General features: G+C 38.4%; 2 protein-coding genes across 5 annotated transcripts in view; one reads left to right on the top strand and one right to left on the bottom strand.

Annotated features, from left to right (window-relative positions):
* The window catches only part of inpp5f (inositol polyphosphate-5-phosphatase F), an 18,658-nt gene extending 13,591 nt beyond the window's left edge, over nt 1–5,067 (top strand). Inside the window, exon 20 of the mRNA XM_083538970.1 lies at nt 12–5,067. Within this exon, the coding sequence (XP_083395096.1) occupies nt 12–1,143 (1,132 nt within the window). The 3' untranslated portion in view covers nt 1,144–5,067. The remainder of the gene's footprint in view (nt 1–11) is intronic.
* On the bottom strand, nt 3,640–15,681 carry mcmbp (minichromosome maintenance complex binding protein). 4 transcript variants are annotated; one of them, XM_083538973.1, is made up of 16 exons: nt 15,485–15,681; nt 15,086–15,171; nt 14,797–14,937; nt 13,314–13,355; nt 12,963–13,055; nt 12,710–12,836; nt 12,387–12,541; nt 11,717–11,814; nt 11,456–11,622; nt 11,242–11,365; nt 10,619–10,736; nt 10,367–10,532; nt 9,474–9,607; nt 7,540–7,704; nt 6,175–6,263; nt 3,640–6,074 (listed from the first exon to the last, which is right to left on the bottom strand). In XM_083538973.1, the coding sequence occupies exons 1-16, from the start codon at nt 15,540–15,542 to the stop codon at nt 5,948–5,950; spliced, it is 1,890 nt and encodes a 629-aa protein (XP_083395099.1). In that variant the 5' UTR covers nt 15,543–15,681; the 3' UTR covers nt 3,640–5,947. The 4 variants fall into 4 exon arrangements, with proteins under 4 accessions (XP_083395099.1, XP_083395100.1, XP_083395097.1 ...); XM_083538974.1 differs by having other exon boundaries at nt 12,963–13,052; XM_083538971.1 differs by having other exon boundaries at nt 5,754–6,074; nt 11,242–11,622.

Below are 15,681 nucleotides of genomic sequence, written 5' to 3'. Positions count from 1 at the left end.
TTTTTTCCAAGGAAGCACAGCAAACCTCATGAAGACATCCAGGGTATACAGGGAAAAGCAGCTGAGCCAATGCTTGGGTCAGGCTTAGCTCAAGGCAAAAGTTTCTTCTTGAACAAATTCTCATCCTTAAATCAAAAAGTAAAGCAGACGAAAACTAACGTGAACATTGGAAACTTCAAGCCTCTTGGCAGACTCGAAATGAAGGTGAATTTTCTAAAGCCCAACATGAAGGTGAACCTTTGGAAATCAGACAGCAGTTTGGAGACTTCTGATGGCAATCCAGTCCCTGGAGCTATAAAGGACCTTTGTAATGATCGTTCAGATCTTGAGATCTCTGACGACTCTGATTCTTATCACTCAGATGGAAGGTCATGCTCAGGTTCCCTGGAGAACGTCGACTATGTGCTCCCCAGTTGTGGGATTGTAGCATCTGCCCCTCGACTAGCCAGTCGGTCTCAGTCTATTGGAAGTGTTGAACTACCTTTGCCCTCTGTTATTCGTGTAACAAGTTGTGAGAACATAGTAGTGGAGAGCTTGCCAGTTGATCCAAATTCTCAGTCCCCTGGTGCAGCCTCAGAAGCAGAAGAGGCCATCTTAATTGATTTTGGGACACCAATTGATGCTTACTGTCACCAGTTCATCCAGGATGCCCAGACCAAACCAGTAGACGTGTTTGAAGAATGCCCAGTCCTGCCACCAAACCCACAAGCACCTGAGGGTCTCAAGGCTCCTCCAGCTTCAGGCTCAAAGCCAGAAATCTCAGACACCCAGCAGCAGCAACTCCCTCGTCCATCTCAACTCAATGTGGAGTCTTCAGTCTCAGGAGGAAAACTCCTCAACGTCCAGCCCCCAGGTTCTGCCGCATCATGTAGCTCCCAAAAGAGCCTTGGCTCTGTCTTGGAAGGAAGCCTGGGACCTTCTCCAGCAGACAGTAATGGAAGTCGTGTGGTGTCCCCTTTTGCTAAGATTAAGAGCTCTGTGGTGCAAGTGGCCAGCATGACGCAGGCCGGATTCACTCAAGGTATAAATTTTGCCGTGGCGAAAGTTCAAAAAAGTCCCGAGCCCGATGCTGTCAACGAAACGCAGCAGAACGAATTGCGAGCAATGTTTACACAGTGCCAGACTAGAATCATTCAGATATAATGTTTGTTTGGCCTCATCCAGATGCATTTTTAGTGTAGAATGTGACTTTTAGCACAGTAGCAGTAGCATACGTTTGCACAAAAAAGAAAAGTGTATACTCAATTCCTCCATATTTCTGCTCCAGTTGACGTAACTGATGTTTACAACTAGTATTGTGTAGTGTGTATATATAGTACACCTAAGTTTAATCTGACTGTGCCCTTTATTCCAAGTAAAATCCTTAACATCTATACGTTGCTGGTTTTGCATGTTAAGAATTCTTAAGTAGATTGGGGCAAGCAAGTTTTATTGCATGTTGAGAGTCAAGATCTAGTTTAGTCACGTGTGACACCTGCTGTGCAGTTCTCTTCTTTGCATCTGTTGAGTGTTGTAGAAATAGCCGAAACGTCATTAAAAACGAAAAAATGTCGAGCTCTAAAATGTATTTGATGGGCAGCTCAGTGTTCGTAAGTAGAGAAGAACGAAAGTAAACAAAGCTCTATATAGTTAAAGAGACATATTGCGTTACATGTCGATTGAAATGTACCAACGTAGGACCGGAATTCTACTTCTATCGTAAAATGTGCTGAGTCATCAGAAGTAGGGCCTCCCACTTAATATATTTAGACAGAACACGTATATTTACCTAAAACGTACTGATTGGACAGTTGCCACTTCGGCTGGATTTTTTTTCTTTTTACTTGAAAGAGTGCGTGTAAAGGTACAATAAGTAGAAGATGCATCAGAACTTGACTACTAAATTATTGGAAATAAATATTAAAATTAAGTGCAGACTCAGGTGGAACACCACCTTTCTACTCTCTTTGATTTGGATTTTATTGTACTATATATTGTGCTAAATACATATAATGCTGATTTTATTCCTTGTGCTGCTAAAAAAAAAAAAAGAAAAGAGCTACAACTTGGTAACAAGACTCCTAAACGAATTACTTATTGTACCTTTAATCTTGTCTACAATACTATATATGTAAAAAAAAAAAAAAAAAAAAAACCCTTTGAAATATTGTTTTATTTTTTAGATTATGCAAGTAACCTGCTTAGGAAAATGGTAAAGTGGTCAGTGTCTTAAATTATACTTGTGTAAAATGTTTCGTTCTTTTCGAAGGGTTTATTTGCAAAGTGAACCTGCATCAAGTAGTCGCTTGAATTATTCTATTTTGATATTCAAACGTAAATATTAACTTCACAGTTGTCTGTGTATAAGGATCATCAAGTAATATGTGTATATATGATTCCATACAATGCTATGACTGCTTTACGCTATTATTTGATGCAGATCAGATGTAAAGGAACCCAGGCCAAATGTAAAAAAACACTGTAAAATGCTTTTTGCACTCTTATATATCAATCTTACATTAATAGGTGCAGGTATTTCTTGACTTAATGACTTAATATTTAATGTTTTTACTTGTTTTTTTTTCCATTCAGGTTCTTTCACTGCATTTAGAATGTAATCGTTTCTGGTTTTGTCACATCCATAACATGTTTATTGATCTGTTCATGCTCAGGCTTGAGGTATGACCATTAGCATGCTTTGTTCAGTTTTAAAGCAGGCGATCAGTACTGTACTTTAACTTCAACACAATTTATACTGCATTTCTGGGAAGTTTTAATTAGGCAGTTATTGATACAAAGAAATTATGTATATGTATATTTAAAGGGATGCTCCAACAACAAAATAAATCCTCAATATATTTATTATAAACACACTGCCTCTGTTAGTGGTGATTTAGTCATTAGAGTAGTATCAGAATCGGGGCCACCACCTCCTACTAATGGCTCTTACTTGCTTGATAAAAGAGCTGAGGAACAAGTAAACATAAAGGCATCCCACATAAATCTGAGCCAGACAACTAAAATACGCACTGCGCGTTTGTAGAAAGGTGCATTCGATTTTACACAGTCTACGAGTTTTACATTTTTATTACATTGGTGGAAATCACAATCTATGATTATTTATTGTTTAAATTCTATTAGCATATGTGACAGCTTTCTTTCTTTAAATTCAAACCTCAGTAACTCAAAAACCATCTGGTTTATAAACGTGAACATATTTTTTTAATGCATTTAAATAATTTATTTGAAGTGTTGAATTATGTGTATGAAATAAATCTTGAATAGAGTATTGAAATATTATTAGAATTTCTTTTCATTGCCTGTCAGTGCAAAATTTTTGATCCCCTCAATGAATGAATAATAATATTAGTCAGTGTGCTAAATGGATGGTTTGCCAGAATGATTGCACTGTACTGCTAAAGCCAGTACTAGACGGACTTCTGGATTGTGTGCATATAGTGTGGATTCTTAAAGATGATTTAATTTGTAGAAACAATATGAACAGGCCTGCCTGACATACTAAGTACATAATTATGAATTCTGCTAAAAGCCTGAAATTTGAAACTGGTAGAATAACATGAAATATTTCCAGTAACAATATTTCTCAATGCTCCTATAAACGCTGTGTATATTGGAAGGCTAGGCTTTCTATGAAGGTACTTTTGTTTTTGGTGCCTTAAAGGCTCACCTTGACTCTGACTCATGATGACAGCTGATAATTGCAGCACGCTTGAGGGTGTGTAAGATGCAGGAGTGAATGGATTATAATTGCTGTTTTTCAAAACCTGTATCTTGAGGTAAACAGTAAAGTATGGGGTAAAGCAGGAAGCTACATGGTATTGATTCTGTATTTAAAGATAGACCAGTTGGTTTTCATTCCAGGGGTCTATTGGCCAAAGATTGGCATTGTATCAGCACATCATCCGTCACCTTGCAGGAAATGAGTCCACAAAATGGTCCCATGTCACCGTTTTGGACTGAGCTCAATGGGTGATACGAGTGTCCTTGTAACCAGAGCCTTGGCTGCTCTTAAGCGCTCCTAAGTCTGACTGAGTTTTGGGTCAAAGTAAGCCCAATCTTGTTGTGGTGTTCTGTTTTGTTTGTTTTTTGTATCCTTTATGGTGCTTTTTTCTGCCCACTCCCCTCTCATCAGGGGTGACCCTATATGGAGCAGTAACTCCCAGTGTCTTTGCCCTAAGGGTCACCAAATTCCACAAGCTCCTTAACCAAAAGGGAGCAAGGGTAAATAACTTGTTTTGTGTAATTAAACAAATGGTCATCTCAAGCCTGAGGAAAAACTGACAAGTGTTTTATAGACCATGTCTTTTGAACTATGTTTTGTTTTATGTTTAATGGTCGTATGTTCTCCCTCAGCGCACACTTTTTATTTACTGTAATTTGAGATGCATGCTAGGTATCGACATCAAGACATGCAACTGACATTTTCAACAATACCTGTAGCGTCATTGTGATACCTGCTGACTGTCTGAATATTAATATGCTGGTTATAATACAGGTTTCATTTGATGCATGTTGGAAAAGGGGTTTTGCTTAAAGGTTGGTATTCGCTGGACTGGAATTTAATCTAATGCTATTGGGATTATTCGGAATATCAGTACAAGGTGGTGGTACATAAATGTAAACTAGTTCTCAGAGCAGTTCTGTATAAGTAAACATTCCTGTTACATTTATTTAGTATTTTCTATGCATAACAAGGTGCACTTTTCCTTGTTTAAAAAATTTCCTGAAAGGACCATCATTTCACACCAAATGATTTGGAGACCATGTATAATTTGCCATTACCACTTTGTCATATAACTGACATATGTGAATGACCTGTTTCTTCTTTGTTTTTATCTCTAAAAATGACTTTGAATTATGTTTGTGTGTTTGACTTTTTCCACATAAGTGTGAAGATATTTTCATTCTCTACCCTGAACTTTATTGCCTTGTATAATGGTCCATTAATTCCTAATGCTTATTCACTGTTAACCCCCTGTATTTGATATCAATTGTGTAAAACTGCTGTATTTTAAAATATTATTTGTCTTATTTGGGAGGCTTTTTAAGTAAATCATTCAAAGCAAACTGGCTCTCTCTTGATGTCTACTAAAAAAAAACCAAAAACATTGAAACATTTTCTGTCCTTCTTTTAGAATACAGAAGGGCTTAGTAGGGGACAAATTACTTTTTTTCTTGCTTAAACTGTCCAGACTTAAGGTTTAAGAAAAACATTGTATTTAGTCTTTGTAGTGTAGCGTGATGTTTCATGTGACATAAAATCCCCCACACTGCCCCAGGGCAGAAGAGTCATACAGACCTCATGCGTGTATGAACGCCTCACCCACACACTCCTACAGTGATGGTAATGATGAGTGAATTACCACTTCCAGCCTGATTTATAGTACATTCCAGACATTTTGTCCTTACATATGAGAGAGATAGATCTTGCCCTAGAAGACACCTGAATTCTGGGTTGACAAAAAAGAGAAACAGGACAGTGTAAATGCAAATAGATGAAACAGTTGAGAAAGCCATTCTTTAGAAACCGGACAGGGAGTGTGTTCAGGGCGTAATTCCAGAAGTGCAGGTTTTGGAAAACATCATCCAGATAGGAGAAGTATAACAATATTTAATCAAAATTTTGTCTAATAATGTACTGAGCTAGAATGCTCAGCTTACCCTTGAAGGAGGATTTCTTCAGATTAGCTTTTTTACTTGTTCAATTTATATAATGTGTGTGTGAGAAAACCCCCCCTCCAAGACAATTAGTATTTTTTCTAAATTACCCATTTATTTATTTATTCATTTATTTCCTCAATCCTTTAAAAAGGGTCAAGTAAAAAATGAAAGGAAAAAAAAATAAAAAAAACACCTAGGTGCTGTACAAAAAGAGAAATCCCTATTACTTAATAGATAGACATAAATTGTTACCACTAAAGCAGTTAATAAGAAACTCTGACAAGTTTTAAGGCTCGTTGCCGTTCACACATTTATGCTGTTGTGTCCGGCTGGTCCGCAGAATTTCCAGCTGCTTGGCTTTTATCCAATTTTCTCTGGAAAGAGTTGACTGGCCATAACTTAAAGACAGCAGTCTAAAGATAAAAACACATTCAATATGTAAATTAGAATTTGTACCCACGAGGCGAGTCAGAGTTAACAACGAAGATCATGCGGTAAACTAATCCAACCCACCTTGCGACTACCAGCATCCTGTGCAGGTCCTCTGCAGAAATACTCTGAGGGTCGTCCTTACGCATTTCGACAAAGTCTTCTTCTACCGCCTACCACGTTGGGAATAGAAGAACAGATGGTGGCTTCAGTGGCTTGCCAGACACAAAGGAATTACATAATCAAAGGTGGCATAGGAAGCTAAAAGAGTTTCTGTGCATGTCTCCATGTGGGATTCCTCCCAGGTATCAGAAGCAAGCTGGTTGGTGGATGAGCTACACTAAATTTTTCCTCGGTGTAAATGTACGTGTCTGAGGCCCTATGATGGACTGTTGTTCCAGAAGTTATATATTCCCACCTTTTGCACAGTTTTCTCAGGATTCTTTTTTAACCCTTATCAGCTTATAAAAGATGAATTTCATGTACATACAGCATAAAGAAATATGCAGCAAATGCAACATAAAGTGCATTAGCAGAAATCCAACAAGTCTGGAACTGTGCTGAAATGGCAAACACTATTTCAAAATGCATAAATTAATAAACATTCCTCAGCGGGTGTTTAGGAATGTGTCTAGATACCTCATTCAAAATCTCCCAGAAGTCCTCATGCCCTGTGCATGGGGCATCCACTAAACCAGAGAGATGAAGTAAAATATCTATATTGCTTGATTAGTGCTCACCCCACAAACATATACAGCTTTTGTTCTGATGCCCGTTTTGTTCAACTGATTTAAAGTATTCAGGGAATCATCCACAAAGGAGATGGTGAGTATTCAACTCCTTTAGCACTTGTGACGTGAGTCACAAGTATTGACTTGCCAAAGATGCTGGACTTAATAATCTTATGCAGTGTGTAATGAAGGGGCCCCTTCCAGGAGACTCTTTTTGCCTTCATGCCTTCGCATTGTTGAAAAATTACTAGGATTTAAGGCTCAGAAATGAATCGCAAACCCACCAATCCCAATACTATTAACTGCAAAAGAGCTGTAAGTACTGATTAAAGTGGGTGTTGTTTTCAAACTAATGTACCCAGAATTTTAATGCAGCCTATAATTGTTAATTTATTCATAGAAAAAAATAATAATTAATTCCTAGATTATTGATGCCTCACAGCTGCAGGAGCTCAGGTTGTTGGTAATGTAATTGTACATTCTCTCGTGGGTTTGTCCAGTTTCCTCCTACCTCCCAAAAACATGCTTATTGACTAAAGTAAATCAACCCTAGAGGTGTGTGTGTGTGTGTTTACAAAAATATTTATTGCATGTCATGATCCTGCTATTTGTCATAATTTTTTTAATACATGCATCTAGCAGTTTATATTTGAAACCTGTTTAAATAAATGAGCACATGGGCAACATGCATGTAGGTTACAACAAACGCACAGCTCACCTTAGTTATTTGGTCGGAGATGCTGTAATCCAGCGACCGAGCTACGGTGAGGTACACGCGGTATTTGTTGAGCTGAGATGAAAGTTGTGAATGTTGTAGAGTCTTCAGGTACTCCTCCAGGTTAGGGGGGTTCATGGCGGGATGCAGATGTACCTGACAGTCACACTGCAAAACGGAAAGTTAACATGCTAAAAAACATGCAACTGTACATCCTTCAAAAGACATATCGGGTCGTTTCTCTCCAAATTCTGAGAACTCAAACCACACTATCTCCATGTTTTTATCCTGTTCTTTTTTTTTTTTTTGGGTTAAAAGCCACTTAATTTGAGTATAGATTTAGAGATCTATATACACATCTAAAGACAGGATTAGAATGTATAGGAAGATATAAAAGGTTGTGTTGATTTACCATATTCATATGAGCCACTTTTAGGACCACATGTCCCCCTGCTCCTCTATGCATTTATAGAATCAGTTACACATGTGGCATCAGCGCAATGCATTAAATCATGCAGATGGAGGACATTGAGCATTCGCATCAAACATTGGAATAAGAAAAAAATTAAGTGATCTCAGTGGCATTTGACCGTGGCACGGCTTGTTGGTGCCAGATGGCTGGTTTGAGTGGGTAGGTTCACAGTGTGCATGAGCAGGCATGAATTTTGTTGTCTCGAATATCACGATGTAAAATATGGCTAGACAAATTTGCTGCTCACATCATGAAATGCCACTTTATTATTTATTATGAGCGCTACCACTTTTTAGAAATGAGGTTGCCATACCGAGGTACAAACTGTGAATCTCAAACTGCCTCAAAGTTAAACTAATCAGAAGAAAGCGTTATGGGCACACACACATCACATGCAAGGCCACTTGTGAAAAATATTATTGAAATGACACAATTGGCACATGTTTCATGCTGGATGCCCTTCCTAACGCAACCCTCCACATTTATCCGGGCTTGGGACCGGCGCTATGAGTGCACTGGCTTGTGCAACCCTAATGGCTGGGTTTAGCCAGTGATTATGGCCCTAACAAAAATGGTAACATGGCCCAGAGCAAATTTCAGTTTGATTAAGCTTTTGTTTTTCAATACATTGGTTTGTCATTAGAAAATTTTATTCATTTATTACAAGCATTAATTTATAATGCAATTTAAAATGACCATTCGAGTTTCATGTGAAAATCAGCAGTTTCTAAAATACACAAACCAGTCTGTCTGACACCATCAGAGTCAGAAATATCACATTTACCCCTGTTCTGGTGTTTGATGTGAAAAACTAAAGCTCTTGATCTGATCGGCATGATTTTACTGTATGCACAGTGCAGCTGCCAGCTGATTGGCTAATTACAAATGTAAATAGTGGCTAATGAGTGAATGATCGGTATTAACTGATAATTCCATAATGAGACTAATTGTGATCATTTTAGACTTTACCATACAGTGCAAGTGTATTATTTTTCTTTTAGATATAGTGAATGAGCTAATGAGTTACTGTTTTTTGTGCGTTTTATTTTTTTATTAACATTAAGAGGTACTTTGTCAAGTCAAGCCATTAGCTCAATAATCTGTCCTGGCCCCCTTCCCGTCCTTGTAGTGCAGCTGCAGCCATGGTAACTCATGAGCAATCACACAGGAATAGCACAGCACATTCCATACGGTGTTAAGCATCAGCGTGATGCAGATCTCAGACTCCAGCCAGAGAGCTGACAAGGCCTCTGTGGTTCGAAACAGAAATATCAGCCTGTCTCCACAGCTGCCCATGGAAACATCCGGCAACGCGCACGTCATGTCAGCCTCCTGAGAGCACACCCCCACCCACCTTGTCCTAACAAGGAACCAAGAGCACTCGCCTCCATGCTTGCCCTCTGGTGTCCGCTCAAGGCTGACTGTGCAAAAAGAAGAGAGAGACATACAGTCTGGCTGTTCTTACCGGGAGCAGTGATCGGCCCTCGGACATGATGAGAACGTTAATATTGCAGGGGAATTCCATCTGGTGGTAGTTGAAGTCGTAATCAACCTTCTGCCAGGAGATCAGGTTCCCCAACGCTGTAATGTTCCGCACACCTACAACACAGAGATGCATAGGGCTTCATATAGCAAATATGAATAAAATCACTGAGAAAAAATTATTTAATTTTTCGTGTACAAACTGGGACTTACAATGACGTGGCTAAAATTATGCTTGTGCCAGCTGAATGAAGTGTTTCTAACCAGAATTTTTGTCTATGTGCATGTGTTATTCCTTACAACACACGAATGTGGGTGATTTTTAGAAATAGGAGGCACAGTGACAAATGCCAGTCTGTGTGACTCATGCAATGCAACACTGCACTATTGTTTTGCCATACAGCGTTACAGTGTCAACACCCTTCCTAAACAGACAGCAGGACTTCCATCCCTGTGCTCAGCATGCTATGCTTGAAAAAAAATATAAAAATTGACATTCAGCCTCCACTACAGCCACTGTTTTCTACATTTAAAGTGCCACCAGAGGCTTTAAATACAGCACAAGGAATAAGCAATATAATCAACCAAATTTAACCTAATCACTAATTCAGTTCTTCACAGTAGTGTGCATAAGTCTATTCATTAGCAGTGTTTCAAATTAGTGTTTAAGGAAAGCGGCCAAAAAACAAACAAAAAAACAAAACGATCAGCTACATCGTAACTATTTAATATGAAATTATTTTGATCACTAGGCTACATACTCATCTACCATATACACAAATGCAATCAAATTTAGTTGTGTTAGCATTTTACAAAAGATACGACCACCCCCCTGACCCTGAACATGAAAGGATAGTACTGTGCCTGGGTCCTGACCTGTTGTGTCCAGTTGACCTTGCTCAAGCTGTGTCTCATCCAGAATCAGAGAGGTGTTTCTGCCCAGCTGCAGAGCTCCAGTTACCAGCCGGTTGGCTGTGTAGTCTTTGCGTGGAACCATTCGCTGTGTGTTCATGTTCTGGAGGCTCATGCATAGCCGATATGACTGCACAGAGTGCACCTTGGTTATATAGAGCATAAATATACACAAAAGAAATTATTCATTTACAAATCCTATTCTGGAGTACTCACAGATGGCACAAGCTGCTGGATGATTTGGTAGAGCTGGTCTGTGTAGGGAGAAGTGTGGGGGCAGCCACTGACGTTCAGTGCAAATTTTCCCAGAGGAAGAACATCTCGTCTGGCATACCTACAACATGATTATGATGAATCAGGCTATAACGGATGATTCGCATTATATATTGACACTCCAAGCCAGCATGATTCTGTGCAATCATATATAGTCCGAGGCGTCAGTATAAGATGAACAGAACGAATTAAATTCACTACATGCCCTCAGTTCAGTGTATGACTAATGCCCAGACATGCTACAATAAACCAGAGAGAAAAAACAAAAAAACAAACAAAAAAAAAAAACAACTGAACCCAGGCTTCTGATTGATATAAAGTGAGCATCAAACAAGAACCTGTAAATAACGTTTTTACAAACATTACAAATTTACATAAAACTGATTTTATTACATGATTTATCTTGTCAGAATGTTTAATTTCACATGGATTCTGGATTTAATTCTGCCAATAATACAATGATGTTTAAGTTAACAATGCTGTACAGTCAAAGATCCTAAAATGTATTCGAACCCTACTATAAGCTAAAGAATCTCAGGCTTTGAGTGATGCTTTGATTCACTCACACGCTGGAGATGAGGTGGAGAATGAGGTACTCAGCCGCCAGTGAGTCACCGAGGAAGACGTGTGTGAGGTAAGCGAGCAGCTCGGCTCTGACTGAACTCATCTCGCTTTTGACACTGTTTGAAACTGGGAGAGGGAAAAAAAAAAAAAGGCAGATTATAAATCGTGATGTGGCAAAGAAATGCAGAGCAACAGAAATCTGATACGCAGACTTACAGGCTTCCTTGTCCTCTGAAACAGAGGGCAGCAGTGGATTGTTGTGCTGTAGCGGCTCAGCGTACAACATGTGTAGTCGAGGCACAAGTGATGTCGGAGGACTGTGAGCTCTCTGCTCCTCTACAGTCTCCATGCTCTCTGTGGGGTCCAGAAAAGATGAGGCTTCCCTACAACACAGAACGTTTAAATGTAAAAACTGCCCTCGTTATAACAAAATTAAAAGTTCTAAATAAAATCCTTCGGAGCAACTGAAAAACCTACTTGTCTTCAGCTACCAAGCTGAGAGCAGGGTCGACTGAAAGAATGCCAAAGATCTCCAGCATGTCGTTCAGTTTGAAGTTGTCCCACTCGTTGTATACCTGCCAGTGTTAGACAATGCACAAAGTCTGCATCACATTTCTGGACCACCAGGAACGTAATACAACCACAGTATTATACAGTCATGTAAGAAGTTGCCCAGAAACCAAGCTGACATGGTTAAAAATTGTGTAGCAAGCATAAAACAATAATTAATTTAGCTAGTTAATCCCAAGAATATGGTTAACTTGAAACAAACGAATATATGATTGTGTAGCCCATTGCGTTCAACTGACAAGCGTGGGTGTTCTGTCTTCAAAATTACTTGAAAATATTCAAATCAGGTGTGTCTTAAGATGATTAATCACGAGATGACCATGTTATGATAAACAGCAGCTCGGAACTTTTTACTTTGTTCAGTTTCCTCAGTGTTTTTCTGCCACTTTAGAAAATGAATGGCAAATAAATGCATGAAGGAAGGACATTTTTTTTTAAATATCGCCCCCTGCTGTTGATGTGCTCTAACGTCACCTGCATTTGCTAGAGTGTACACAGGATTGTCATTAAATGTGATTTAGATTAATTTCTTAACACTATATTTTTTAATTAAATTAAAACCCAGAGCGTGTTCTACCTTAACCATGCAGGCTGGTCCTTTCTCTCCTGGCAGAGGGAAGTTCAGATCTAGGGTAGATGAACAGTGGGAAGGCGACGTGTTCTGACTAGGAGCTTCTGTCTCCAAACGTTTCGAGTCTACATTCCTATGGGACTTGGATAGGTTCTGTAGACCTATTGTGATGAAAAACATAACGTCAGCAAGCTGTCTGAGAAGCCCTTCAACTTTAAATTCGTTTAATATACAGCATCCATGTGACCAGTCACAGAATTTTGAGGAGAAAAAAACAAACAATAATTTTGATTGAAATCAACTGCAAGAATAATTAGGAGAATTTATACCAGAGGTTTCTTTACTCTGCTGATTCTGTGTGTCCATTTCTTCATCCTCTTCATAGCTGCGTTTGTGCCTGTTTGGGGTGTAGGACGTGGAGGGTACTACTCGTGCTTGACTGGCAGCAGCAAAGCTGTTCACAACGGTTAAAGACAAAATACTCCAACAGCAGATGTCTGCTCTGACAGTCAAAAGAAGATTTATATACTGGTTAAATAAAATCAATAACAATTGTTTGACAGTTTCCCATTAAAAGGATATTTCCTTCACCCACTGAGATTCTCCTGGGATAGGGACACAGTAAAAAGTCTGCCTCTCCGAAGTAACTGTTTTTCTTGAGTTGAAATCCACCTGCTGATATTTCACACACATTCGTGTTCGGTTTAAGTCTGAGGTGGTGAGTACACCATGTATACTACATGTGAGGAGAAAAATGCACAGTTCAATGTACTACTTAAATAATTTCATACTTATGAAGGGGAAAATATACAGAAATTAATTATCAGTATAACAAAGAAAAATAATTCCATACCATGAACTTTACATAAATATTTAACCATTGTGAAGAAGTCAAAAGGAACAACTGTTAATGTTGCAAAATTGAGTTCTCACCCCACAGTCAGTAACATCTTTGTACTTCCCGCATCTCAAAACCTGAGAATTGAACACAAATCAGTTTTTTTTTTTTTTTTATTGCATCCTGCATGTACAGTCGGCACTAAATGCTTGTATTGAAATCCCCTGACGTGTTTTAAAAGCGAGGTGATGAGCCAGTGCTTGTACTGGAAATGTATTGCATTTAACTAAAACCTTTAGGAGCTACAAAACCACAACATAAATACATCCATGTTTTTATGTTCACCTTAAAGTTTCAACACAACCGAATTGCACTACTAACTGCATGCTTACTGATTAAAACAATGAAGTACTACGATTCATTAAATAAAATAATTGCTTACTGTAATATTTAATGTGATATTTTGATATTTGGTTAATATTGTGAATTAGTGATATAAAAGCATTTGGTTGTCTTATACAGGTGTTGCCCTTGTAAAACATTGTTGACGTATCAGGTGACTGCCTCAAGTAGTTGCTTCCCTGCGAGTGTGTAAAACTAATGTAATTATATTAAATATAATTCTGTTTAACTTCTGCTTTGTTAGTCAATAATGCTACTAAGCCGAGGCGACACAATTTAACTGTAACTCCATTGTTTCATTTAGTTCACGATAAAAAGTAAATAAATAAATAAAAAAAAAGGAATAAACAACAAACTCAATTCCAAGAGTCCATTAAGTCACACATCGCTCAAACTGGGTGCCTAAATTCAGTAATTTAAATGGGCATTCTTAATGTATAGAAGCAGCCACACTTTACAGCAAGCGGTGAATCTGAGAGACCTTTAAAAGCCCAATGTGTCAACCGTGGTGGGGTTTACTGATCACAAAATAGAGCTGTTAAGACATTCTCCTTGACAATCATGTTTTATGCAAAAAAAAAAAAAAAAAAAAAAAAAAAAACCCTAAGAGGCTTTTGCCTTATTTTATCTTGTTTTATCTTGTTTTCTCAAGGTCTCAACACAAGTTGTCCTAATGATAATTGTGTTTTTATTGTTCTGGATACAGCAAAGGCTTAACAACCTCTGAATATCAAAAGCATATAAATAATGCCAAATAAAGCCTGGTGATAATTTTCACCTTCAAAATGTTTCTAATAATCCTTAGATGATTTTGATGGTAAACAAACTCTATAATATTACTATTTTACATGTTAAACCATGTGCCTGGTTTGTTTAAAAACAGCAGTACAATAAATCTGTGATTACACTTTTTTTTTATTGTAAGGGGTTTCTGACTAAGATGCATGAGAACCCCTGCTGTAGAGAAGAGTACTGTATGATTTATAAGTATTGTGCAGAGATAAATCAAGGATTATTTAATTATTACAATTATGATGGCAATGGTAAAGATGTACATGCAGCACCTGTCGAGATCGCAAAAGATTTTGTTTGTTGAGCCTGCAAGTGATTTAATTGCAGATCATGAGAAAAGAGCAAAATTGAACAAAACACACGAATGCATGTAGTTTCACATACTTTTGAATTTGTTGAAGGATCCATGGTTTCATAAACTCCCATGAAGAATTCAGGATCAAACATGTCCTGGATCATACAGCGGAACTTCACTAAGCTGTTGGGCTTCAGGTAGTGCAAAGGCACATCATTCAGAGAGGGAACCTAAACATTATACACATTATATATGTATGAATTACAATCATATTTACCAAACTTACACAACCACTGGGTTAAACCCATTTTGAAAGAGTCAGGTGAACGAACACACACACACACACACACACACACACACACACACATTCATATTTACCCAGGACTGGGCATCGTTTACTTTCAGTTTCTCTTTGAAATATTCCACTGCTTTCTTCTCCCAGTCTGGACTGGAGCTGAACTGAGCTTTAAAAAAAAACATAGAAAGTCAAAAGACATGCATAAAACCATGACACTTGTGTTCCCTCTTTTCGACTGAGCTTTAATAACTAGCATGCTACTGATCTATGAGGCCACGCAGCTAGCAAATCATGCTACAAGTCTACTAAAATCCACTGATATGCACGTAATTACACGGAAGTGATCCACCACTTAGATAAAATAAGAAATGAAAGAATGTGAAAGTGATTAGCTTGGTAAGTAACTCAAGCTAACTCCTGCTTAGTTCAGTAAGGCAGAAAGGCACCGGGACACGGTACAGGCTGTACAGAACTCTTACCAAAGATCCCATCGACAACACCCAGCGGGTTGTTAATCCAGTCATCAACAGAAGGCATGCTCAAGGCTCTTGTGGAAAAAATAATAATGTAAAAGAAATTAAAATGTACTGTTTCAGGCTGCTCGCGCGCAAAGAACTTTTCCAAGCACGTTTCCCAATCCAGCACACTGCACCCGGAAGTCCCACACTGCTCGCCG

Source organism: Silurus aristotelis (genome assembly GCF_946808225.1).
Source record: "Silurus aristotelis genome assembly, chromosome: 4".
In the NCBI taxonomy this organism is placed as follows: Eukaryota; Metazoa; Chordata; class Actinopteri; order Siluriformes; family Siluridae; genus Silurus; species Silurus aristotelis.
Note: the sequence above shows the minus strand (reverse complement) of the source record. Positions and strands in the feature narration are given on the sequence as shown.

Coding starts and splice junctions, on each gene's coding strand:
- mcmbp (XM_083538971.1), bottom strand. CDS start 15,542: ATGCCTTCTGTTGATGACTGGATTAACAACCCGCTGGGTGTTGTCGAT. Junction 9,608..10,366: donor AGGTCAACTGGACACAACAG/GTCAGGACCCAG, acceptor TCTGTGTTGTAG/GTGTGCGGAACATTACAGCG. Junction 6,264..7,539: donor TCTCCGACCAAATAACTAAG/GTGAGCTGTGCG, acceptor CCAACGTGGTAG/GCGGTAGAAGAAGACTTTGT.